Genomic DNA, 27751 nt, shown 5'->3' on the forward strand with positions numbered 1-27751 from the left:
CTTTTTATAATGTGTATACCATCGTTTTATTTAGCTTTTTATATTGATGTTATTTTTTAGCACCGCGGGCCCTTGAGTACCATAATTTCAATCCTCTGTATGTGTTACGCATATTGAAGAATTAACAATAAAAGCACTTTGACCTTGGTTTGTAGTCAACTCTATAGTATTGCCTTTATTTCAATATATAACTTATACAGTTGCATCAAAATAAATTAGAATTGTGGAGTACAGACTTGGGTTTAACAGTTTTTTTTGTTTCGGTACCTGGCTTCCAGCTGGATCCAAAATACTTGAGTATTGTACTGCACAGTGTATTGTGCAAATTATCATGACTTGCTTTGATGTATTCACTTACTATTTATTTTGATGTATAAAGGAAATGACTCTCCTCTTACACCATGCCTTCTTTGGCTTTCTTGCTGAGGTACCATTCAGTATTCATTTTCATTTACATCCAGTTCAATTTATTTCAAAATTTGCATAAAATGCTATTCTTGTTGCAGTCCTTTGAGTTTTCCACCTGAACATCTGCTTTTCTAGCTGCTCTATAATTCATATGAAAAAAAATTGCTTCTTGTCTTCTGGCTCCCTTCCGTTGTCAGAGTGTGGCCAAGTGTCACCCGGATGGACCTCCTTCTCGTGTACCCCCTAGAGAAACTCACAGTTCATCTGTGTTGTGCAAAAGGTGGCGGGACTCTCAGGCACAAGCTGTGTTGCCCATCTTTGATCCAATTTTAAATGCCAGTCAAGTTGTTTGATTGAGAAGAAAATGAGCGTACCGACGAGAGAGAAAAACAGGAAGTGAGGAAAATGGCCAGATTGCTTTGGATGATGAGCCAGCGAAAAAAAATGTGTCCATTAATAAATGCGGCGGCACGGTTGCCGACTGGTTTGAGCGTCAGCCTCACAGTTCTGAGGACCCGGGTTCAATCCCCAGCCCCGCCTGTGCATGTTCTCCCCGTCCCTGCGTGGGTTTTCTCCGGGCACTCCGGTTTCCTCCCACATCCCAAAAACATGCATTAATTGGAGACTCTAAATTGCCCGCAGGCATGACTGTGAGTGCGAATGGTTGTTTGTTTCTATGTGCCCTGCGATTGGCTGGCAACCAGTTCAGGGTGTACCCCGCCTCCTGCCCGATGACAGCTGGGATAGGCTCCAGCACGCCCGCGACCCTAGTGAGGAGAAGCGGCTCAGAAAATGGATGGATGGATGGTGCGTGTTAACACTTGAAGAAGTAAGTGGGTCCCGCTGATGAGGACATTGCTTTGTGCTTGTATAATGTACCATGTATGAAGCTGCGATTGAGTGGGAACAAAGTGCACGCATGTGGTTGTTTCTGAATAATAATAAAGCTACATTGTGATTGTGGTGATGTGACAAAACATAACTATCTAAAGTCTAACCTGACATCGTCCTGATCCAGTCCTCATCGTAACGCAAGTACATGTTTATGCCTGTAAAAATTAAAATGTCCACTTTAATATTTCAACTTTATTATCCCTTCAGCCTAGCTGCCAGCCAATCACAGGGCACACAGAGACAGAAAACCACTCACACTTAAATTCACACTGTCACTTAATGGGAAACCAAACCAATGCTGCCTGCACAGAAGCCATTAAACCACCAGTGTCTTTCAATTATATTATAATGTTGAGTTTATTCTCATAACTCAATGACTTAATTGTCATAATTTGTTTTTTTCAATTTCATCACACAGTATTCCTTCATATAAACCAGTGATTTCCAACCTCTATGGAGCCAAGGCCCATATTAAAAATCCCACAGCACACCAACAAACAAAAACGTCACAAAAAGTGGATTACTGTATGTACATCCTGCCATCTAATAGAAGAGCATTTATTTGTTCTTTCTGTCACTACGCCTCACTGGCATAAATAAATGAACAAAGATACATTATTTCTTGTAAATAAGTAATTATTTGAGAAATTACATACAATTTTATAATTTCCCTTGGCACAGCTGAAGAGCGCTCATGGCACACTAATGTGCCAGGCACACTGGTTGAGAAAAACTGATCTAAACATATGAATGTTTCACATATAAAATTATATATCTGACTGCTCTCTTGTATTTGAAAAAAATCTTCCACAGTACCATGATTGAGCTGAACTGAAGGACCAGGGTTCAGGAACGAAGAGCCATCTAGCCTAGAAAGACATCTCCATAGATGTTTGACCCTTGTACTTTAATGGTGGCCGACTGCTCGATGAGTTCAGGGAAGTGGGCGCCCAGACAGCCGTTAACAGCCTCCATCACCTCTGCTGGCAGAGATCTCATTTTGTCTTCGTGCTCCTTCAGGGCCTCCTGATTAAGCTACAGACACACAGATGAAGGTTAAAGGTTACATGTCAGGACACATGCTAGTTCCTTTTCTCCCTCAGATCCTGATAAAATAGTCTTAATTTAGTTTTATGCTCACACAATACAATTTTTAAAACCCTCTCTTCGATAAAATCCCTTCATTTCCTATTAGGGTTACAATGGTTCGTTCTTGAATCTCCTGCATTAATTCACACTGAATCAAGAATCACGAGTCCGAAGTCTCTATTACAAGCTGAGAAGCTTGCAAGTGAGCAGACTGTCACAGAAAGACAGCGAACTCAAAGAAAATACTGCAGGCTCAAATGACTTTGTTTACTGACAGGAGGAGCAGCTTCAGCACATTCAAATTGTGTGAACTGGTATTCTTAAAAGCCTACTGAACATACAGTAGGGGTAGAACAATTAGTCGAGCATTATTTTTGACCCGCTCCGGCCATAAAAGGGGCCGGAGCTGGGAGCAGTTAAGATAAGTTTTTGGTGCAGAAGCCTTTTCAGTCACCCCGACCAACTCGCTGACGACCGCGCCAGGCAGGACGCCCACCTCACCCGAGGTGGCAAGGACACATGGGGCGATCCCCGGCTGCAGCTTCCTGCAAGCGCTCCGAGCCACCCGGCTTGGGGGCCCGAACTCAGTCTGAGGGAACGGAGGCGGACGCAACGCGCCCGCTCCTAACATCACCCGAAAGACGTCCTGCCTGAGAACTCGTCGGCCTCCTGTTTTTCCTCCCTCCCTTCCGTCGAACCCACCTGCTCACGGTGCGGACCGCGCCGGCCGAACACTCGGGAGCCTGACTCGCTGGCTTCAAACGTGTTCCAGACACGTAAGTCGAACATTGCAGTCTACAAAGGTACGGATTAGTGCATATTTGGGTTTCTATTAACGAGATCAGGAGTCCTCAGCTACATGCATTCACTACACGCCCATTCTGCTCATCTCACATCACAAATCCCTTCCTTTGCCAATGTTCGTAGATACCTTGTTTGTTTTGTGTTTGTCTGTGTTTTATCCTGTAGAAAACCCTTTTTATGATTACATTTTCTATAAAAATCACCACTTGTATTGATTTTGTGTGTGTTTGGGCTCGGAACGAAACCTCTAGAAAGTCTAGAACTCAAAGTTCCTAGAATGTAGCCACCTTCCGATAAGAGACTGATTATAAAGGTTTGTCATCATTTCGCCACAAGTTAAACTTGCAAAAATATGACATGGTGCCCCTCATATCTATTAAATATCTTGATTTATAACGCTGTAATTTAAAATTACGATAACCCAGAAGTGACGCAAGCGCCGCTTCCAATTCATTGTTTTCTTCTAAATTACGCACAATTTGACGTCCCCCAATAAACGCTACACTGTCTTGGAGTTCAATAATTACTCCAATGGGGTACAGTATTGTACATACAGCCTTGAGGGACACAGTTTTTACAGTGCTGTTCATCTACTTATCCTCATTTAAATTATTCTCTCAATCTAAAAAAATAACCACCAGTTGTGGTGAGAAGTGAACTCCATCTGGCCTTCGCACTGTTGTCATTGTCTAAAACTATCCAACACTTATTTTTTCTACTTATAATAATTGTCACAATTCAACACAAAACTGACGTCATTTAGAGCCGAGGGATTGGGTCGTTCAAACCAAATGCGTCATACAGCATATCGTAGCAGCACACTGATGACTGATCACTATAACCTAGTTTGTACCGAAAACATACACTTGTGTCACAAGAGTGTCACTGGGACGATAAGAAGTAGGCTCACGAAGTAATCGATTTTAGGTGTGCGGGTTTTTGTGAAAAAAATACAAAGGTGGTGATATGGACAGCAACATGAGGTTGCGTTGTGCAAACATGATAAAAGCAGGTCAGCTTGTACCTGATTAGTGAGAGCCTTGATCTCCTCCAGCGTGGCCGCCTGTTTCACCAGCAGAGTCTCTTGCTGCATGCTGTACTCGCAAGACTGTAAACCACACAACACAACAAGTCAAAAACACGATCGACCGGTAGCTTCCTGATGCCAGCTAACTGGGACACAGGTATGAGTGTGTCTATCTGGAGAGGAGTGTGCCCTTGGGATAAAACCTGAGCATGAGGATCAATACATTTAAGTCATCGCAGGTCATGCTTCCGCAGGTTATTTACGCAGGCCTAATTGCACACAGCTAGCTCAATACTGTGGCTCTGCTGATTAAACATCTTATTGTTGTATAAAGAGCTGACGTAATTAATGAGCTGACGCTGATTCAATGGGACAAAATGAGCTGCTCTGCGACCCTAATACCTAGAGGTGAGGATGGTTGGAGTGGATGAGTGAAGAACCGAGTGAAGTTTAGCCCAAATATTCCATGTCCGAATCTTGATGAGCCAACAGAGGAGGGCTCGGTGAGTCATACGCAAGGAGTAGCCGTCTTCCAGTAAACAGCCTCTGAGTAATGGACCAGCTGGGGCTACAGTTAGAAAGACTGCCTGTGCACATGTACAGCACATGTATTGGTAAACAACTCGTGGGAGCATGTTTGCAGATGTGTGTGAGGATGACATGCACAGGGTGATTTTTTTTTCTTTTTCTTCAAATCACAAGACCATCTGCCTCGCTGTTACCATAGTTACTATTGTATGTGTTAGATGAAGATGAGTGAGCTGTCGCATTAACGTTGCAGACACATTCACATGTCCATGGGGCATGAATCATTATTCTTATTTCTTTTAAAGGTTGAACGTTGCACTTTTCCTGTTAGGTTAAAAATTAGTAGACCAACAGGTGTCTTCAGAAAGTAGACTAAGGAAACACATACTATCAAAAGCTCAGACTTTTACTTTTCTTTTAAGCTTTGTCTGAAAACATCAATAAAAAGTAGGCCATTTGTATTATTTAGCCAAAAGCCATTTGTTGTTTTTTTTTTCCAATCCTGTCTTGTGTTGACTATTATACTTGACCAACCAACAGCCATCCCCGACATGAGTAGGGGATCTATGGTAGCAATAATTCAAGATGAAACTACTACATACTGTGCCTTGAAATGGAATGGGGTTTCCATATGATACACACGTAAGCAAAAATGCTGTCCCCTTCGTTGGAAAAAGAAAACTCCACAATGGTCACTACTTGAGACTGACTAGTGGAACTTTCCAAAACGCATCGTGTTAACAAAGCCACAGAGTTTCTGGGAGAATGTACCTTGAACAAATGAGGCAACTCAGTTTTCAAGTCACATCTGGTCTATGTTTACAGATGCAATAAAAAAATAATAAGTACTCCAACTCCTGTGAAACATGAAGGAGACTTGGTTATCTTCTGGGGGGTGCTTTATCCGCTATATCTGACACAGGACAATTAATGATCAAATGAGGGGCTGTTTACACATGCAATTGAGTATTTTGGGATTTTTCTTTTTCAAGGTGAAAATATTTTCAGTGAGACTTACCACACATTCAGATTCATCAGGCTCATCCGACAGTTCCCTACTTGTTGCTTTTTTCAGCCTGAGAAGAAAATTATTGTTACACGTTTAAATGTACGGTATCATTTGTCCTCCCAAATCTATTTCCGTTTTGGACAAGCGCTGATTTATTTATTTTTTAAAGGTTCTAAAGCTCACTTGGCTTTCTGTGAGGAAGATTTTGTCTTCTTCTTGCTCTCTTCGATTTCACTGAAATATAGAAAGGATCACTGTTTGATTATGTTTTTTTTTTCTTCAAATGAACAATGACCCTGTAAACAACCCTTTGCCTTTAAACCACTGGTGCACGGCTGTGTGCTGGTGACGTGACCTTTTCTTTAGAGTGAAAGGAGAGCTTCAGTGTGTCGTTATAGTGTCAACGTAGAAAGCTACAAGAGCGCAGCTGAACACTCCTGTTTAAACACCCTCTAGATAATAGTTATCCTGAGATAACCATATGCCATTTGGGGACATGGAAACACACACAGGCACGATGCAATAAGCTGATCAAAAGATTCAAGGAACCACACAGAGATTCATTCATTATTAGAGGTTTTCTTGTTACAAAATGTCAGGTGTTTCACCTCACCTCTACCTAACACACTAACCACTTAGGGAGTCTGTAATCCCAACACATTAAATAAACTCGACTCATGTCCCAAATGTATTGCAGGTGAGGACAAACCTTTCCAAGGTCTTCAGTTCAATGCTGTGTCTGTCATTGGCCATCTTCATCAGTTTAGCCAGTCTCTGCCACACACAAGAAGGTGACATCATTTCAGCAAATAAACAAAACACATTCGGTATACCCACACACATGTAATGAGCTGCACTGCTCTCCTGTTGCTCAATGAGGTCACCAAAATATTACAAACAGCTATCAGTGTTATGTAGCACAGCAAACTACAATCCCAGTGATAAAATACAGAATTGTTAAATGAATCCTGTTCTGTGTCAATCAAAACTCTGAATTATTGTATTTGTAAATGCAGTCGTGGTGTGCAAGGGGGGGGGTGACCGCAGGCAACCACCTGGCTGCAGGCATCCAAACGCCCTGCCTCGTCGATGACTGAATTCGGCTCGGGAAAACGTCATTCTAGGAGGGAAAACGTCATTTAAGTTTGACTATGAACAGTAGTTAACTGTTTACGCTTCCTTGGTAGTTAAAACGAGATGCGAAACGCCTCAAGCGTATAACCTTAAAGTTCAGACCAATATGCTTCATTCTTTTTACTTTTAAATATTTACAGTCATTAACTTGCTTTTCACTTGTTAATAGATTTTTTTTCATAAAGGCTTTATGATGCCAACAGTTTAACCCTGGAACAGACTATTTATATTTCCATTACATCTTATGGGAAAATATATTTTGAGAGTCGTAGGCTGACCATAGAGATTCTATTTAGCCTAAAACTATGAGAGAGATAAAGACCACCAAAATAACATTTCAGTTTTAACTCCACTTTAATAGAGTATATTTTGGTTAATAGTATCATAAATACAAATTAAAGTCGCTTTAGTGAGTTACAAACGAACCTCTGTGGCATACTGCTCTTTCTTCCTTCTCAGCTGATCACACTGTTCCATCCACAGTGCGTGCAGCTCAGCCTGCATCTTTTGCTCGTGCTCTTGCACGTTTTTTTGGCTGCAGCCCAACATGCTTCCTCCTATCAGGGATGCACTGCACAGTGGGAAGAGAATTGAACACATCTCCATTAGTCACTGTGCAGAACTGCTGATTAAACTTGTGCTTACAAAAACTAATCTGGACAGCAATGTTCACTTTGTTAAAGGGACGCATTTTGTACAGTACAAAACCACATTTAATTAATTGTATCTCTGCATCCTCTAATATTTAGCTTGAGTGAGAAAAACACATTAACTGAGAAATATTGGTCCCTCATCGCTGTATAATACAAACCCAAGTTTGAGCATTCCTCAATTTTCCCAGTCTTTTGGAAGGTGTTGCAGCAATCAAATTTAAAACGAAAGAACATTTGCAAAAAAACAATAACCTTCATCAGTTTGAGCATTCAAACTTCATTGAAATTGGGGTTTGTATAATCAAAGCGTTCCCCCATATATTCATTAGTCGCAAATTCGCTTATACGCAGATTTTATTATTTTTATTTTTTTTAATTATTGCTTTCTATTTTCATTCGCATCAGGGCTTGGCCCATTTACCCCAGAAATAGTGTGGGAACATTGTAATTACTTAGATCAAAACAACGACTTTTAAAGCTATGCTGTCAATTTTCCAAACAAGGTGGAGAGTGACTTGAATGGTCTTTATGAAAAAGCAATTTAAAATAAATCCCCTCACTCATTTTTCCTCAGCAAGGCCTTTTTCTTGCAGGCCTTGAAAGCATCTGAATATTTCTGGCTCATATCTTCTGTTTTTCTCTGATACTTCTTTTCTGCTTCTTTGGTCTCTTTCTCCTGACGCTTGATGACCTTCAGGTAGCTCTTGTGCTGTATCAATTCTGCAGTCGTCAGGGTGGATGTTTCTCCAGCAAACGCAGACATCGCTTTTATTGTCGGCAGAGGACACGATGGTTTTATAATAAATGAACACATCATTTGAGCTGTATTGTCTTTTGTTAATTTATGCTGCATTCACTAGCGGATTTACCTTTACTAGAACCTGAAGATGATTTATCTGACACTGTACATTCCGGTGATGCACTGAATGGAGCGGGCTCTCCTTGAACCACCTTCTTGACTAGTCCATCATTTGAAATTAGTTCTGAGTTTATAGAGTCACTGCTTGACTCCTCTATGTCTTTAGTGGTCGTATCGGGCTGTGTGGCATCCTCTTCAGGGACGATGTCATCACCAGGAAGTGTCTCATATGTGGAACTTGCTGGTTCCGCATCCACAAGAAGGTCTTCAGTTTGTGCAGTGTCTGACATTCTGTCTTCTGCAGCATCTTCTCCACTCGCTTCAGGTGAAGCATCATGGGATGGTGTTTCCCTGGCCTCAAGTGGATTTGTTTCCGAAAGCACCATTTCTACTGGGAGGCACAGCAGTGGTCATACATCTTTTAAAAAAAATAAGTGAAGATATTTACTTTTACAAGGAGCATTACCTGTTGGTTCCCTTGCTTTGATCATTGTAGTGTGGGGCACAAAAGGCAGCTCATAAGGAGAAATGTAGTCTAAGGATGACTGCATGGGAACAAAAAATAAGGTCACAGAAGATCACAACTTATTAATGGCGGCAGATGCGCTAAAAACTAGTTCCCTTTGCTGCCTTGTAGATAATTAATTCAGCCAAAATAATAAAAGCACATCATTAAACAGTGCATCGTGCACATCAAATTCAAGCAATATCAACTAAAAGTGCAAAACCAGGAACATCCGGTTATAGTTAGAGAAATGCAGACAATCTGTTGCGATGTTGTACGGTATAATATACATTATCGCTGTAGTATTGGCAAATGTTACAAAATAATTCAAGTCAGTTGTGGATGGAAACCTAAAAAAAAACACGGCATCTCGAGTTCAGAACATTCAGGAGCGATTCGCCTATCCCTTTAAAACAAAAAACTAATATGTAAAAAAGTAATATTTAACCCAGAAATCTATTGTTAATTTTTCCAACTTCATTTTTCTTTTTATTCATGCTTTTTTATTTTCTGTATCCATGAATGTGCGTCCCACAGATGAGGCGCACTGAAATGATCAGGGACGCATAAAGCATGGTGAATCTGCGTCCACAGACGCACAACATTGCTTACCTACATACGTATGTGTGCAAGGCTCGAATTAAGTGGTGTTTCATCAGTTTGTGGGTCAAAATTTACATTTTGTGCACTGAAAGAAAACCAAAAAAAACATTGAAAAGCACAACTGCAAATCAGTTTAACAGCAGAGACGGTCACGAAGACATAAGTAGGCAAGGGCGTATGTGACACAACCCGCTTACATCGCCAATGCGCGGACGCGGAAGTGAAGCTCTTCAGTTTAGGAGCGGGAACACAACAGCTGCAAAATCCGACGCCGAATTGAGAAGAGAGAAAAAAGACATGCGAAAGTGTGGTAGAATTTTGGAGTGAAATGTAAAGAAAGCACCTGTTCTTTGTAACACGGTGCACAGTGGCAAAACTTTGAGTCAAGTAGGTGAAAAACGTAGCAAATGTGGCTCGAGAGGAATAAGAGTAAAGTGAATCATGTACCCAAACAGAGGAGGGTTTTGGTGAAGTCATATGATGCAAAAAAAAAAAAAATGTCTCAAGGGTTCTTCATTTTAGTTTGAACAAATTGAACACTTCCAAAACTTGTAGTAGTACAAAGAATATTTTTCTGATTTCTAGCTAGCTGGTCTGCACTCATAAGTGCACAGCCGTGAACCTAATGAATAAATATGTCACAAAATGCTAGCTCCTTAAGTGAAGTTACACAAAGGCTGTTAATGCTTTAAAAAAAAATAATAATAATAATAATACATTATCTTTTATGTACAATGTGAATTCAAGAAATAAAAACTGCTGATTATATATAAAAGGAAAACAATTATTAAGTGAAAGGTCTTTTCTCTTTTATGTTCGAAATTGCTCTTTAACCAATCGATTGTTTGATAGGATTTTCAGTAGGATATTTGAGTACTCGAGCTGCAGCCCTATATTCAACTCCCCCGTTATATTGTAATCATTTTATTGCTTCATAAAATCCTCGCTTCGGGTTCCTGTGCAATTAACCTGCGAAAAAATTATAAATTCAAAATGAGAAAGATGCTCCTCAAATGAAGAAATGACTAGCAAAACTCCTCAAAGAAAAAAAAAAATAATAATTTCAAGCCTTGTGTGTGTGTGTGTGTGTGTGTTGCTGAAGGGCTTCAGCGAATCATTGTCCGCTAAAAGTACGAGTCCTGTCTTGGTGCTAGCTAATCAGAAGAAGCATACGGTGGGTTTTAGTTCCATAAATACAATGGCCATGAGAGTTTTTTTTTTCCGGACTCGCTAAATTATCATTGTTGTGGTAACACCCAGCGCGCCACTAACGACGCAGGGAGCCGCTGGCGGAATGGCTTTGGCTCCGTAGACGCAAACAACTGGGACATTTTAGTTATCTATTAACATGACACAGTTGTGCTCATATGTTTGATTATCAGGCAGAATTTGGAAGATGTGTACAATTCCTTATTGTGCTCTATTATCATTATATAAGTGGCATAAAAAACATTAACGATACTATCGTTAATCTTGAAAGTTTTGGGGAAAATATATTGTTCTAAATAATTTGCTATTGTGGCAGGCCTAAACATACAATATATTGAGAGAGATCAAGAGCAATGGATAACAAAAATATTCTACAAGCACTATAAAAGATAGAGTAACAACTGCAATATAAATCTGCAATATGGCGGTACCGCAAAGCAAGAACCATGATGTAGTGGAGGATTAATGTATTTGTGCTCCGTGATTATAACTTGCAGGGACTCATTGTTCCAGGTCTGGGACTCATTGTTTCCATGACGTGCGTCCCGGGACTCACATAGTCTCAAGTGTAAAATGATCTATACGTTCCAATCAAGCTGCGACTGTGTTACATCACCTTTCCTTAATTAGGGTGTGTATATATTCCATTAACCTTTTCTTTTAACCTGGTTAAGATTTAAAAAACTCCCATCTCTTGGCAAGGACAGTAGCATTACAATGAATACAGTGAGCAGCCAAAGCAAGCATAATGAATGTATATATGTCATATTCAAAATACAGTACATTAAGTAATGGTGCATCAATAAAATAATTGACCACAACCTCACAAATCCCAAAAAAATCAGTCTAATGTGCTACCACATCCTTTAAAATGTCCTCACAAATTAAACATGGGTATGTTAGAAATAGTTTGTTTCCTTGTACAGGTATATTTTCACCATTTATGTACCTCTTTTGGGGTCCTAGTCGTCTTCTCAGTGCCTTTTGTTGGGTTGAATAAGGCCTCTGTGAAATCTGAGATATGAACATGGTCATTTATCTGTGAAAAGTGATCTGCTTTCACTGAATGTAAACAAGCTATCATTTAGCACTTTGACAACCTAACCCCTCTCTCTGTCACCGCAAACAAGTTAATTTAAAAGCAACAGAGAAAAAAACTCACCTGCAAAAGCAGCAGGGATGTAGTCCTTGACCTCAATGTACACAAAGAGTGCAGGCAGAGTGAGCGGCATGTTGCTTTCACTGTGCAGGCAGATGTGATGGAAGCCTGCAGGCGAAAACCTCAGTGAAAAGGCCACTACAGTACTTCACTGATCAACGAATTGGCAGAAATCCTGTGACCTTGAATGCCTCGCTTCTGTTTTGAGTGAATGTAAATTACAATACAGTTGTAAGGTTTCCATTTTTACATTGGACTGACCTGACTGAATGGCATCAAGGGGAATGATTCTGTGTCCAAGGAATTTGCCATTTTCCTCATGGACTGCCATTCTCAGAGAAGCCATTTCTGGGAGGAGAATCTAGCAACAATAACATTGGATATTTTTATTGGAGCAACACAAAAGTCACAATATTGTACTTGAACACACATCTCTTATTTACTGTCTAAGCTTCGGTGAACTGACACGCACCTTGTCAAAAACACAAGGCTCCTCATTCCACACTGGGTTAATAGAGTTGGGTGTAGTGGAGCACTTGGTGCGATATTTCTTCTTGGGGTCTCCTGGCAGTCCAATGACCTCCACATCGACTCCAGTTTTTACACTCTTGTCAGACAGGAACTGTCCTGAATAGATCTGGTGAGGAGAGCTGTGAGTTTTTTTTTATTTTTTATTTTTTTATGACTGACATGAATGGACCATTCAACAGCAGTTTGAACAAATGCTGAGTGATAGTTTTGATCAGCGTTTGTTTTTGTTTGTTTGTTTCTGAGCAAGATTGCGGTAAGACTCCACAATGAACTTCCATGAAGGTTGTACAAAGTGCCAAACACGGACGTATGAATTGAGTTAAAATGGAACCGTTTCCAACCGCCAGAATATAAAGGGAATTAAGGGTCAATCCCAATTCTATCCCTTAACCCTTCCCCCTTCGTCTTAGCTGTTGGTTTTGCTTGTCTGATGATGGCTGTGCTCTTCCTGCCCCAGAATAAAAAAGGGTACAGTCCTTTGACCTTGTGTCACCCTTTATGTGCAACACTTTAAAAAGCTACGCCTTGATGTTTTATGTTGCGATTTATTGCGAGGAGTTAACAGCCAGTATTAGGACAAACATAGCTGTCTCTATGTTTATTATATGTGACTTCACAATAAAGGGCATTCACTGCTGCCTCGTTCTGGTCAGAGTACACACTGCTCATTGCAGAAACTGCCATTCACAGCAATGTGGTTGGACAAACAAACACAAATAGGGTCCGCCATGATCCTTTCCTCCCTTTTGTCAACAGTTAAACGTCGGCAGAGCTCTCTGAGTATCCATCCATCCATTATGTAAAGCTCTTGTCCTCATTAGGGTCACAAGCGAGCTAGAGCATATCCCAGATGACTTTGGGTAAGAGCTAGGATGCTACCTTGCATGCATGATCGCCAGGCAATCGCAGCACCAATACAGACAAACAACCATTCACTCTTCTTCACACCTATGAACAATTTAATGCAGGTGTGTCAAACTTGTTTTCATCGCCAGCCAACTCAGAAATGGTTATCCTAAATAAACGTTGTTTTTTTTTTTATTCTTAAAGATGAAATGTATGTGTTGACTTAAAAGTTAAACACGACTGAATTATACATAGGCTGGAATTATTTTATGTACCACTAGAGGGAGCCCGCATATCACTGGTGGTACTCATACCACACTGACCATCACTGCTTTCAAAACTTCAAAATTGCATTGCTGTAATTTTCCATAATTTTTCTTGCTGGCATTTCGGAAATATTTACACAAGCGGAAAAGTTCCCCTCGCCGTCACTTATTTTCCCTGCGCAAGGCTGGCACTGCTGTTCGGCCATCGCAATTTGTCTCGGGTTTGATAAATCACATTGCGCGTGCTAAGTTCATCTATTTGCACATACTAGGCTCCTCCCAGAACACGCAAAATGAACAGCATGGCCTTAAGTAGACCAGGCCTTCAATGATTTAGAAGTCTGTAAACCTGCCTTAATGGTCAGTGTGATTGCCACAACTGTGTCAATCCTGTCGCAGAAAGGGTCAAACTTCTTGTCACCGCGCCGTAGCACGTCGTGCTTTAGTAGGTAGCCCGTCCTCCCGTTGAATTCGAACAGAGCCATGTTCAGCTGCATGGGCAAGTCTGAAAAGACACAAAGTCTCTTTAGGGCTCGCTCTTCTAAGCACGAGTATCTGTTTGGCAAGCAGAGCACATAAGAGAGTGTTGATAAGGTACAACACTGACCTGCTGTGGTGGAAGACAAGAAAGTCTAACAATTAAACTTTAATAAAAAAAAATTCAATAGTAAAGTCTTATATTACTGTGACGCATGTGCCTTTTTCTTACCCAATGTCTGATAGTTAAGTGCCACCATCTGGCAGCCCACATTCCAAAAGGGCTGGGGGTTGAAATTGGATGAGTCCATTCTTGTTCCTTTTGGGTAGATCCTGCTCATCTGCCTTTTATTATATCTGACAGTGATGAGTGTTAAGGTATAATGGAATTCATTTCATATTTATTTTGGGTGCTTTAATATTAAAGTATACCATATTTTGTGCCAGTGTGCGTCTTTTCCGACATTAAATGATACTCAACAAATTCAACGGCAGTCTTGGCAATCATAGTTTCCCCCTTTGTCTCCACAAAAGATGAGATGACATAACTCTTGTTCTTTTCTGAAAAGTGTGTGTGTGGGGGGGGGGGGGGGGGGGGGGGGGGAAATTGTTATTATAGTACAGGGACTTTGTTTAATAGTGCTTTTAACAATGCACAAAACCTATTCCAGAATCTGTTTTTGTTCAAGAAGCGAAGACGTACTTCTGGCATTGTCAAATGAGATGAATTTGTTTGGCTGGATGTAGTTGACCAACGATGACATTGCCTCGTATGCTGTGACTTCCTGTCCAGCTGTGCCCTATAACAGATTGACAGGAAATTAAACTGATATTTTCCTGCAGGACAAGCATGCGACATTTTCAGAGCAATAGGCTGGTCGGTCATGGTATCAACATTGTCTACGAGGTAGACAATGTTGATACCATGACGAGGCATCAAGGTAGACTCTACCTCATCGCAGGTCTTCATTTTTTCCTCATCCTGTTCCTCTGTGTCCTCTTGTTCCTCATTGTCTTCCACAGTCATATCCCCACCTGATTAAACATCATAATAAACATGTTGGTTGTATCTAAGCAAGCCTATTTGTGGAAACAGATTTCATTAGTTTTGTGATCATCATCTTCACCCTGGTTCTCCAGATTGCTCGGGTAGACAGGATTGTTGGAAAGCGGGTCAGTGTTTTGTGCGGGTGAAGTAATGGTTGTCATCTCCTCACTGGCTGATGTGCTCCTCTTCTTGTTAATTTGGTTTGTATTCTTATGACTTCCCTTCTTGTTCTTGATCAGGATCTTGCCCATGAGCTCTGATGGACTCGGGATCTGCTGTCCTGACTTCATCTTAATATTTGATGCAAAGAGACAGGACAGGACACAATAGTAATTCGATATCAGTGGCTCATACTGACCCAAAATCTTAGAACTGGAGATCGAGTTTGGTGTTGACCACTTTTGGGTTTGTCATTTCAGAATTCAATGTATTATGTCATCATATACATCTCATCATTTGATACTCTTCCCAAGAAGTAATTTGGCTTCATTCCAGCATTTAAACAGATTAACATGTCCAGAAACCACATTGTTAATTTAGTCGTACCATCTTGTTCACACTTTGTAGATCACTAGAAAACCATATACTTACAAGCCTTAACCAGATTTTGACTTGAACTGCATACAAAAAGTACAAAAACGATGATGTAATTGAAATAAAGGTTATTCAAATCTTTTATATCTTTAGCTGTCCCACTGATGCCCAATTGATTCCCTGATGACTTACAAATATATACACTGATGCAAAATGGCCATGTACTGGCAATCGTCAGAGCCAGCAAGGACTTTTGTGCTCGCCTAAACACTATCAGAAACACTGACCTACATTTACAACCTAAATTTGAAAATTTGTCTCATCAAATTGTATTAATTTATTTTCAACAGTCTGTTCTCTTCATTTTGTTGTGTTTGGCTGCATTGCTTCCAGTAGTGTATGTGGCTGTTATATTTTTTGTCCAGTCAGATTTGACCTATTTAGAATCCGTAGTGCTGGTCGATGTAACTTAAACTACATAAGCAATAGGACTGTTTCCTTAATCAATCTGATTTCAAATTTGTCCTCACACAGTCAGCAAGCTGATGATAGGTGACATCATCATTTTTCCGTCCTCTAATTGGTTGGTACTTCGAAAAGCAAAACATGTCTGTAGTGATGTGCACACATTTAAGCATTTCATAATCATCCTTTCTGGTTAGTATGATGTATTTTATGTACATATTTATTTGTCATGTTATTCGATAAATATTGATTCCAAACTGCTCCGGATGATGCACATGACACAGTTGTGTCCTATTATACTGCGATTTTGTATAGTATTGATGGTTTCTATGATTTTGATGCTAAGAGGTGAATTAAATCAGGTAAGTCCCCACTGAAGGCCCAGGTTGAAAATGCATGGTACAGCCGATACATAACTGAATCACAACTGATGTAAAAAAAAATGCTTAAGTGATACACAACTGCTGTGGTGCAGCACTGGAGCACCTACGGGATATTTGTCCAGAGGCTCTGTCAGCAGGGCATTACCAAATATGGTTTTGCAGTAGTTGGCCATCTTCTCCTGTTGTTTCACTCTAGAATCAAGCACAAAAATGTGTGCCGCTGTCTGCTTTGCCAAATGATAACACTCGCTCAGTCAAAGTCTTCAGACAGTAGCATCGTGTTTGCATGCAGGATAATAAGATTACGACACATTCATTTAATGGAATTATGTGGCATGAGTTCATGGAAAAACTCTTACGAGTCAACATGGTTTTCAAAGGAAAGGATAACGGGATACTGGGAGGTCTTGAAGGCGCTCTCAGCAATGGCCTCAATCACATCCTGTTGAGCAGCACAAAAGGTATAGACAGTTTTGTTTAAAATTTTACTCCTTTGAGGTAGAGCTGCAGCAGGGCTGAAAACGCAATAGTGTAACACAAACACATGAGATGAGAGCACAGTGAGCTCATAAAGAATATTCACTTGGAAAGCAAACATTAGTATAAGCTCTGTCTAAACTGGACAGATGTGCTCGACTGGACCTTAGGGTCTGCGACACTGCTCCTGTTGCCCTTAAATGGAAGTGTTGATTCCAGGAGCATGGCGGGTGGTGCCTTCCTGTATGTTATTCTATGTTGCTCACTGTGTACTTACACTCGTTTTCCACTTGCTCCACTAGAACATGAATAGATGACCTTGATGGTTTTGTTAAATTCAATTCTTGGCTTGTCGTGATGGTGCTACTACCAGCCACATTATGAATAAATATAACATCGTGAGATTGTAAAATGTACAAAATAAACAAGATCTTTAAATCTTTAATTGTAACTGTTGTAATTTAAAACTCCACAATAAAAAATTACAAAAATGTGGACCGTCTAAAGTAGAATGGCCATTAGGTCGCAAAAATCAGGATTTAGCTAACAATCGATACAGGAAACAACGGAGCAACAATGAAAGAAGAACATTACACGCCAGAGGTCACAAAGACCTCACTATTTTTTACACAAGGGTTGGGGTTAGGAGTTACGGTTAGGGTTCGGGGGAGTGTGACGGTGAGGGATCTTAATATATTACATGAAAATGTTCCAACAATTATTGTTAAGGTAAATGATGACCAGTTTAACCGTAAAGCTGATTATCTTTAAGTCCACTGTTTCCAAATCTTAACAAATCAGATGTCAAACAGTGACCATTGAGGTCTGTGTCCATTATTGTATATTTCAGTAAGCCATTTCTATTAATCTTTTGGTCAGATTTTATTTTATTTGAAAAAAGTTGAAAAAAGAAACTATAACTTTAAAAGTTCTGGATGGTAATTGTGCAGAATCAAAGCTGAATGATTGTCTCTGTAACAGGTGCTCATCGCAAAAGCCAGTAGCCTTCAAGGTTTCCTTCTTGCAGGACACACATTGAGTGTCTAAGCTCCCATTAACACTTCATTAGGTAAAAACATTCCCAAAGCCAATACATTACACTTTTGCTTATAGTATAGTTTTAATTTTGTTGCATCGATGTATTCATGAGGCATGTACCTTGAAAAGGATCTCAGTGGTCATGGTGAAGCCGTGTGTAATGACGGGCTCTTCCTCTGGAGGTTTCCCCTTCCAGCAGTCCAGTTCCAGACAACGGCAGCCGGACAACAGACACTGGCGGTACATCTCCGGAGAGGACAGGCCAGAAAACTGACCAGCTGTGGAAGAATACTTGCAAGGATCAAATGTGTGTTAAGGTAGTCAAAAAAATCAACAGCACATACTGTATGTGACCTGTCAGGTATGTGTTGTGGGAGGACTTAATGAAGTAATGGGGTAGAGGCTGGGTCATGTCATGACACTTGGCCAGCCTGTCCTGCATGACCACTGAAGTCTCAGGACCCACCAGGAAGGACAAGAGGGCTTCTGGGGTAATGAGACCTGCAGATATACAAGAAGATTAAAGGACTAAACATAAAAATAAATCAGCAGATGTTCCTCCAAAGAATGTCACCTCTGTTACAATTAGTGCTATAGGGTTCATATTTGAGCATCAAAGCTTTTATCTGGTCCTGCCGTAGCCGTGGAAAAAGCTCCTCATTGAGCCGGGAGTCCCTCTGCTTCTCGTTGAGGAACTTGGTGAAGTTCTCCTTCGTCATGGTGGGTTTGTTGGAACTGGAGGACACAGTGAGGAACAACAATTACTCAGATATTGCACACTGGGTTCCTTGCCACTCAGCCGTGTAAACCTTTCTGCATTTTAAAATGCAATTTGTTAATTGAGTATTTTGAGGGGTTTTTTTCCCCACATGCCCTGTTTTCCATTTTTGAAAATAAATACCTTTTTAGGGCATTACTCCTACTCCCCTGTCTTGCCTCTCTGCATTCCTATGCTGGAGCCCTCCACTTTTTCCACCACCACCACAAAACCCTCACAGTTATCTGCCAAACTGCTGCTTGTTGTGAAGTATGCTGAGTTGAGTTCACTGCCAACATACAGTGTTCGTATCGCAAGTTTGCACTCACACATCAGAAAAGCGAGAGGGAAAAAAAACTGCCGAAAGACGGCTCATATCTCAAAACACACATAAGTCAGGTCAGCACTGAATTTACCTGAAGTCCTGGATTTACGACGTACTCGACTTTACGACGCCCGTGCCTCGTCCGCCATTTTGTCCCAGCACTACAGTGTTTCTGCTTAGCTAGTGCATAGTGCTTGTCTGTGTTTGTGGGCCGGAGTATCTTCGCCTTTTTCGCCCTCCTTTTTTTCACACTCTCAGCATTAATGGTAAGTACAGCATCTTATTTTTTTATTTTAATGTATTTTAGTTTCTTTATACGAAGTGTTAACCTTTCCTGCTACGGTCACCTGACCGTGGTCGAGAGACACAGGGGAGATGCCTTCTCCTTGGTCGAGGTTGTCCTCCTCGGGGTTAACTCCCTTCTCTCGTTGCACAGCTGAGCTGGGTGTCGGCAACAACAAAGGCACGAAGCACTGATTTGCTGCTTTAATGGCTTTATTAGCTCCTCTGCACATTAACGTCAACGGGTACTCCGCTAATTGCTACTCTTCCCCGGTCGCCGTCGCTACACTTGCTACTGTACACATTCGCACCTGCGCGCATTCCTTGCCCCTTCGCAGTCCCGTCTCACTCACACATCGGCCCACACGTACTGACATTGCTGTCACAATCACGTGGGACAATAACCGTAACGGAAGTATTTCGCCGTAAATTACGACTTTAACGGTGAAATCCGACTTACGCGGAAATTCGTGTTACATCGCCAGCGTAGGAACGGAACTCGTTCGTAAATCGAGGACTTCCTGTAGTTCCTTTTAGTTAACTGACTTTGTGTACAGTAATGTACTGTAGGTCATGTCACTTGTCGTGTCATCTGTGGTTGTAAATCTGTCCCATGCACCGTATATGCCAAAAATAACATTTACCTCTCACTCACCCCCCCAAAAAAAAATATTCAGTCTTGCACATAAAGTAGCACTAAAACACTTCTCACAATCACCCAAAATCAAAATAATCATCAAGATAACTGCTCCTAATCACCCAATAAACTCTCATGCTCACGAAACAAAAACTCACTCAGATTAAAAAAAAAAAAAAAAAAAAAGTTGTTACTCATCAAAACCCTCTTACTAAAATAAAACACACAAAATGGACTGTTTTAGTCTAACTCACTAAGAAGTGAAGATCTCATAGATTTCAGGGCGAGGACAGAGATTTGCCAAGAAGGTCTTGAAAGCTGATTCAGTAAAGACATCAGGCTTCATACTGTCAAACTGCAAAACACGATATTCACATTTTCATTTGGCTCTCCGTAATAGTCATGGGTGAGGATGTCAAATTTTGGCAAGTTGAAAAATTTGTTAACCTTTCCTTTGGGGAGGTGTGCTGATGCCAGTGCATTTTCCACTCTCTTCTTATCAGCTGGGAACATCTTGTAAATACTGACAAATGTACACAATATTGATACTTTATAAACCAATATACAGTACACACAATCCTCAAACACTGCAACTGAGTGGTTAGCCTACTTTTTCACTGGGATCTTGCCATCTTTGTTGGTCTGGAGACAAATCCGAACATAGCTAAAATGTTAGACATGATAACACATTAAAACAGAATATATTACAATTCACTCAGCAGGATAAAAGCTCATACAGGATGTACACTCACATTTTGTCCAGGAAAATTTGTCTGCAGGCATTATTTCTTGCAGAATTGTAGGCAATTGCAAGGATGTCATTGGCCCAGTTCTGGTATGCATTTAATTAGAACATTAGCTATATTTGCGATTTCATCACGTTTATAAGCAAAACAAAAACCATATGAAGTAACAGAAACCCACCACAAGAGGGCGATGGCATAATAGCAAACCAGGAAATTAGATTAGTGCATGTGGAGTTTGAACAAATAGCAATTGTGATTTCATTACCGTTGATAAAAGCAGGATATTGGATTCATAAAGTCTAATAAAGACCACAAACGGAGAGAGAGAAGCTTCATTGTTGTCACCGCAATGGATCAGCGACAGAAATCAAGCATTGTAAACATCTGGACGAAGCAGACAGTGCCAATAAAACAGTCTGTGCTTTATTACCTGTGTCACTTTATCCTTGGAGGCAAAAAAGTTATGGTAGGTCAGGTTGACAGTGTCAAGACCAGAAACAAGAGTCAGTGTTTTGGCCAAATGGTTACTGTCTGGGAAGTCGAGGTTAAACACGTTTCGGACCTTTGGGTGCTGTAAAAGGTAGAAACAAAATGGGTTACGTTCAATAAGATGTGGCCAAGCAAAATATGTTCCCAGCATAAAAAGAACACTGCTCTGCAGTTCAATATTCAATTTGGAAACTGACCAAAACTTTCGGAAACAAAACTTTTTACACACTTCTAAAACTCACACAACAGCTCAAAGTTCAACTCCTAATCATGCCGCAGTAGATTAAGCCGTCACTAAGTAGTAAGTAGTGAGCCGTCAGTGCCAGCAAGGCCTTCCCTACTGTTGTAAACACTATGAAAATTCATTCATTCATTTTCCATGCCACTTATCCTCACTAGGGTCAGGGGCGTGCTGGAGCCTATACCAGCTGATTCTGGGCGAGAGGCGGGGTACACCCTGAACTGGTCGCCAGCCAATCACAGGGCACATATAAACAAACAACCATTCACACTCACTTTCACACCTACGGGCAATTTAGAGTCATAAATTAACGTGCCATGCAAGTTTTGGGGATTTGGGAGGAAACCGGAGTACTCTGAGAAAATCCACGCTGGCACGGGGAGAACATACAAATTTGGGATTTGAACCAAGGTCCTCAGAGCTGTGAGGCAGATGTGCTAACCAGTTGTCCACCGTTCCACCACTATCAACATTTACAACCTAAATATGTAACATTGAATTGTTACTAATTTATTCTCAATAGTCTATTCTCTTCATTTTGTAGTGCTTCTCTTGGCTGCACTTAATGTGGAATTGTAGATGTTAATTTTTTTTTCCAGTCAGACTTCAGCCTCTGTTGTGCCATGTCAATCTAATCTGCCCAGGGCCTTCACAATCACTAGAGATGGCCAATGTAACGAACTACTGTTTCTTTAACCAATCAAGTTTAATATTTGTCCTTCAGGTACAAAATGCATGGCCCGCCACAGGATTAACTACTGATGATGTCCACTGAACCCAAAATGGAATTTATTGTGACATAACAACAGCATAGCGACGAAGGTTGTACAAGCGTTTCTGCGCTGGCTGCAATTAGTCAATAAGCCATCCATCCATCCATCCATTTTCTGAGCCGCTTCTCCTCACTAGGGTCGCGGGCGTGCTGGAGCCTATCCCAGCTGTCATCGGGCAGGAGGCGGGGTACACCCTGAAATGGTTGCCAGCCAATCGCAGGGCACATAGAAACAAACAACCATCCGCACTCACATTCACACCTACGGACAATTTAGAGTCTCCAATGAATGCATGTTTTTGGGATCTGGTAGGAAACCGGAGTGCCCGGAGAAACCCCACGCAGGCACGGGGAGAACATGCAAACTCCATACAGGCGGGGCCGGGGATTGAACCCGGGTCCTCAGAACTGTGAGGCAAACGCTCTAACCAGTCGGCCAATGAGCCAATTCAAGTAAATTATAAAAGAAAAATGGAGTGTATGCTGCAAAGTTAGCTGTATTCAGTCTTTACTGTGAAGAGACGTGCCCCCTCCGTGCAGGAACAATCAGTAAGTTAATTTTGGGTACAAAAGTTGAATTGTGCAGCAGTTAACTTTTTACACTCGTATGACAGTTAAAAATGCACTTGATGCATGAAGCCGACGAAATGCAGTCCTATGGGGGGGCACAAGCCAGTGCAAACTGTAGGCCGGTCCCAACCCCGGATAAATGCAGAGGGTTGCGTCGGGAAGGGCATCCGGCTTAAAACTTTGCCAAAAAAATATGAGCATTCATCCAAAGAATTCCATACCGGATCGGTCGTGGCCCGGGTTAACAACGTCCGCCACCGGCGCCGTTAACCTACAGGGCATCAGTGGCGATTCAGCTACTGTGGGTCAAAGACGAAAGAGGTGGAAAGCGGGTTCTTCGGCAGAAAGAGAAGAGGAAAGCACAGAGCCTAGAATTGAATTTGGGAACTTTGAATGTTGGGACTATGACAGGAAAAGCTCGGGAGTTGGTGGACATGATGATTAGGAAAAAGGTTGATATATTGTGTGTCCAGGAGACCAGGTGGAAAGGCAGTAAGGCTACAAGTTTAGGGGCAGGGTTCAAATTATTTTATTATGGTGTAGATGGGAAGAGAAATAGAGTAGGGGTGATTTTAAAGGAAGCGTTAGCTAAGAATGTCTTGGAGGTGAAAATAATATCTGATCGAGTGATGGCTGAAATTTGAAATTGAGGGTGTTATGTATAATGTGATTCGTGGCTATGCCCCACAGGTAGGATGTGACATAGAGGTGCAAGAGAAATTCTGGAAGGAGCGAGACGAAGTAGTTCCGAGCATCCCAGACAGAGAGAGAGTCGTGATCGGTGCAGATTTTAATGGACATGTTGGTGAAGGAAACATGGTAGGTATGGCATCCAGGAAAGGAACATGGAGGGACAGATGGTGGTCCACTTTGCAAAAAGGATGGAAATGTCTGTAGTGAACACTTTTTCCAAGAAGAGACAGGAACATAGGGTGACCTGTAAGAGCCGAGGTAGAAGCACGCAGGTGGATTACATCTTGTGCAGGCGATGTAACCTGAAGGAGGTTACTGACTGTAAGGTAGTGGTCGGGGAGATTGTGGCTAGACAGCGTAGGATGGTGGTGTGTAAAATGACTCTGGTGGTGAGGAGGAAGATTAAGAAGACAAAACCACAGCAGCGAACGACATGGTGGAAGCTGAGAAAGGAAGAGTGTTGTGCGGCTTTTTGGGAAGAGGTGAAACAGGCTCTTGGTGGACAGGAAGAGCTTCCAGAAGGCTGGACCACTACAGCCAAGGTGATCAGAGAAACAGGCAGGATTACTTGTACGGATTAGAGACAGTGGCACTGAAGAGACAACAGGAAGCAGAGTTGGAGGTGGCGGAAATTTAGATGTCTCAGAGTGACCAGGTCGGATTAAATTAGAAATGAGCTCATCAGAGGGACGGCCAAGGTTAGATGTTTTGGAGAAAAAGTTAAAGAGAGCAGTCTTCGATGGTTCGGACACGTCCAGAGGAGAGAGAGTGAGTGTATTGGTAGAAGGATGCTGAGGATGGAGTTGCCAGGCAAGAGAGCCAGAGAAAGACCAAAGAGAAGGTTGATGGATGTCATGAGGGCAGTTGGTGTTAGAGAGGAGGATGCTGAAGATTGGCTCACATGAAAAAGGATGACACGCTGTGGCGACCCCTAACGGGACAAGCTGAAAGGAAAAGAAGAAGAAGCATGAAGTCAACTCACCTTTAGTGGGCCTTACTCACTGTTTTCCAAAACATTATGCCTTTATCACAATCAAAAGTGAATTTTTTTTTGTGTTGTGTGTGTTTTATTTATTCAGTGGTTTACATCTTTCTACACATTTATGACAGTTTACGAATTTTAAAAAGTTACTTAAACATTGTGTGTTCAGTTAAAGATTTGAGGGCAGTAGTATGACCCTGGAATGGATTATGTCAATTTCCAGTGGGAAGAAATTGGAGGTCGACCAGTGGCCCGTTAAAAAATTGCAGCGATTGAGCACCTGGAAACATAATCATTCCCAACATTCAAATTTGCTCCCCAGGACATGCAAAGAGGGAACCAAAACAATCACACACACACACACACACACACGCTCACACACACGTACACAATACAGGGGGCACATCTACAGGGCACATGTGAAGAGGTTACATCATCTACGTGCTAGCTGTCGAGCAGCTCAAAGCGTTCACTTCACCCATCCCCCACCCCCCAGATTTCACCACTCATTGAACCCTCTGAGAAAGATGAAGATGGCCGCTCACTGCTTGACTCTGCGGAGGCCAAGTGATGACTCCAAAAGAGCTGAAATCCCAAACATTTTTATCTTGCTCAAGAAAGAAAAAGATGTTGGCACCCTCTCCAAGTATCTCTCAAAAGGATGACTCAGCATGAGCTGTGTGTTCATGTTGATGCGTGTGCACCTGTTTCTCTACTGAAGGGGGGCTGGGTTCATGTGGCCATTGGCATATTTGTAATGCAAATATGTTTTTCATACTAATGGGGGCTTGAGGCATTTATTTGCATATCTGCAGATATTCTTACCTAAAACTCAATCAATGGATTTGGCAGTAAATAATACTTACTTTTGGGAGTTTTGCATGTTTTCCTGTTCTGGTATCTCTGATGGTAGCAATATCCAAGAGCGTTGTCTCCTAGAAACAAGAAGCAGACAGTCATCTCCATTACAAAATTCAGGACGTAGGTGCAAGACTGGAGGAAAAAAACCTTTACTTTAATTCGCAAACAATATCCCACTATTTTGTGTACACGATGCATGTTTTTTGATTGTATTGCTATTTGACACAATAGAGTCCCAGTACAACTGAACTCTGAGACACAAGGCAGGCGTGCATTTGATGTCAGCTTCACTAGATTTTTGTGGATTTATGATGTGGTGTAAAACAAAAGTTTCCTCATTCTGAGAGGGAGAAAGAGAGAAGGAGCAAGAGCATCAAAGACAAATAGTCTTCTCCGCCGAGTGCATCACAGTTGCGCTGCAAAGTGCAGCGGGATGGCGGGCCAGAATCAGCACCAATCAATAACCTCCACAAGCAGCTGGCACTGCGAGAGGGAATGCAGCTTGCACCTTTCTCACAGTCCTCATGGATTCAGCACCACTTTCACATATTGCGTGTTCAACACTTGCCTGATGTTGGACTGAAACACGCCATAGAGTATATATAGCTTGTGCAATGGCATGTACTGTATTACCTTGCTTTGATTGGTCCAGTAGAGGTAAAAGCCATGCATATCCATCTTCATTGTGACAGGAACCGTCTTGGTGGAGTCCTTGTTGTAAACGTATTTTTGATAGAACAACAACTTGATGTTAATGTGCTCATTTTTGCCCTTTGGGTTGCATATTTGGTCATTTAAATGAACCATGCAACGTATCGCGAACGAGATGTTTTTTCCCAACTCGTAAGCAAAGAAACATGGCAAAATAAAGTACATAAATGCTGTACAATGAAATATTGTATCATGATAGATAATTAACATAAAGGAACCTAAAGGTTCATCCAAAAATCTGCACCAAATTATGCCGTTATAGACACCGTGATTTTGTCCAGCCAATCAGTTTGTAAAAATATCATAAGAGAAAAGTATTCATACAGATATTTTATATATGTTTTATTTTAGTATCCAAATAATTACTGTAAATGCACAACCAATGTAATAAATTAAACGTGTTGTGAAGTTAAAAATAAAAGTATTGCAAAGAGTTAAAGACAAAAGTATGAATCTCTTTAAATATTTACTCACCTCTGACCACTTGGTAAATCTTTCTCCTTTAACCATATAATCTTTGACCACTGGGGAATCCAGAAAGTAGCTCTTCTTATTCATTGTCTTCTTTTAGTAACTTGGTAGTGTACTGTTGGTAACACTATAATGTATATGTTTAATCTGCATAAACACTTTACTCCTATCCTCTTACTGACTCACTTGGAAAGAAGCACTGAATTTAAGTGTAGTCGTTGGACACAGAGCATCCACGTGAGAATGCACCCGAAGAAATATGAATTGCAAATGAAGTTAACACAACTCCACACATGATGTCTGTACACTTCAGTGTGTACTCTTGTACATTCTCACACTTACTGATGGTTGTTTCTCCCCCCCTATATATATCCATCCATCCATCCATTTTCTGTACCACTTTATCCTCACAAGGGTCGCGGGCGTGCTGGAGCCTATCCCAGCCATCTTTTATATATAAAAAATATATATATAAAAAAATAAATAAATACATATATATATATATTATATATATATATATATATATATGTGTGTGTGTGTGTGTGTGTGTGTGTGTGTGTGCGCGTGTGCTTTTTACCCTCTCTGTCATCAATTCCAACTAAAGTGTTTTGATACATTTATGAGGGGCATTTATTTGAGTCCTTGGGAGAATTGTACATATGCTCCCACATTAATTTGTTTGGGGTTAATCAGAGGCACTTTAAACGGTGGCAGATGTGTGCTGACCCCCACTTAACATGAGTTTGAATGTGATTGCTTAATTCTGAACACAGTCACATCCCCATTTATAACAGGGTGTGTGCAATTGTGCAACCACGTTATCTCAGTTTTTTATTTTTACTTCTCCTTTATTATTTTTTTACCACTTGAGTTGTACAGGTTATACAGTAGGTTAAATAATATTGGGGGAAAAATAATGCTTTATATTGTTCTCATTTTTACCACAAAAACATGTAATTTGAACAGGGGTGTGCACACTTCTTATATCCACAGTCACTTCCCTTCACCTCCTTTGTTGATTGTTATACTGACTATGTTGATTGTTTTAACAGAAGAAAATACACTAGTTAAATATACCGTATACTACTATTTTTCTTAATAGAATGAATAATTTTGGCTAAAGCAACTGCCCCCTAAAAAAGTATAAGAGCACTATGCAAGTTAGTAAAATAGGGAAATTTCGTCTGCAGAGAAGTCTTTTCCCGGTGTGCAAAGTTAGCAAAATGGGTATGGCATTTAAATGACAATAATAATCTAGTTTCACTTTT

The 27751-nt window shown here is 41.0% G+C and overlaps 1 protein-coding gene across 1 annotated transcript; it reads right to left on the reverse strand.

Annotated features, from left to right (window-relative positions):
• Positions 1 to 1639: 1639 nt before the first annotated feature.
• On the reverse strand, positions 1640 to 26570 carry plcb2 (phospholipase C, beta 2). The gene is made up of 32 exons (XM_061695937.1): positions 26487 to 26570; positions 25935 to 26012; positions 25307 to 25375; positions 21124 to 21264; positions 20700 to 20779; positions 20558 to 20611; positions 20395 to 20470; positions 20202 to 20302; positions 18521 to 18681; positions 18301 to 18447; positions 18067 to 18224; positions 16791 to 16873; positions 16539 to 16623; positions 15129 to 15339; positions 14954 to 15036; positions 14705 to 14801; positions 14478 to 14562; positions 14234 to 14358; positions 13878 to 14029; positions 12354 to 12518; positions 12143 to 12242; positions 11885 to 11989; positions 11672 to 11736; positions 8872 to 8950; positions 8416 to 8793; positions 8107 to 8311; positions 7320 to 7464; positions 6469 to 6533; positions 5943 to 5993; positions 5769 to 5826; positions 4220 to 4303; positions 1640 to 2337 (listed from the first exon to the last, which is right to left on the reverse strand). The coding sequence occupies exons 1-32, from the start codon at positions 26568 to 26570 to the stop codon at positions 2167 to 2169; spliced, it is 3741 nt and encodes a 1246-aa protein (XP_061551921.1). The 3' UTR covers positions 1640 to 2166.
• Between the last annotated feature and the right edge of the window lie 1181 nt (positions 26571 to 27751).

Source organism: Phycodurus eques, chromosome 14 (assembly GCF_024500275.1).
Source record: "Phycodurus eques isolate BA_2022a chromosome 14, UOR_Pequ_1.1, whole genome shotgun sequence".
NCBI classification, from domain to species: domain Eukaryota; kingdom Metazoa; phylum Chordata; class Actinopteri; order Syngnathiformes; family Syngnathidae; genus Phycodurus; species Phycodurus eques.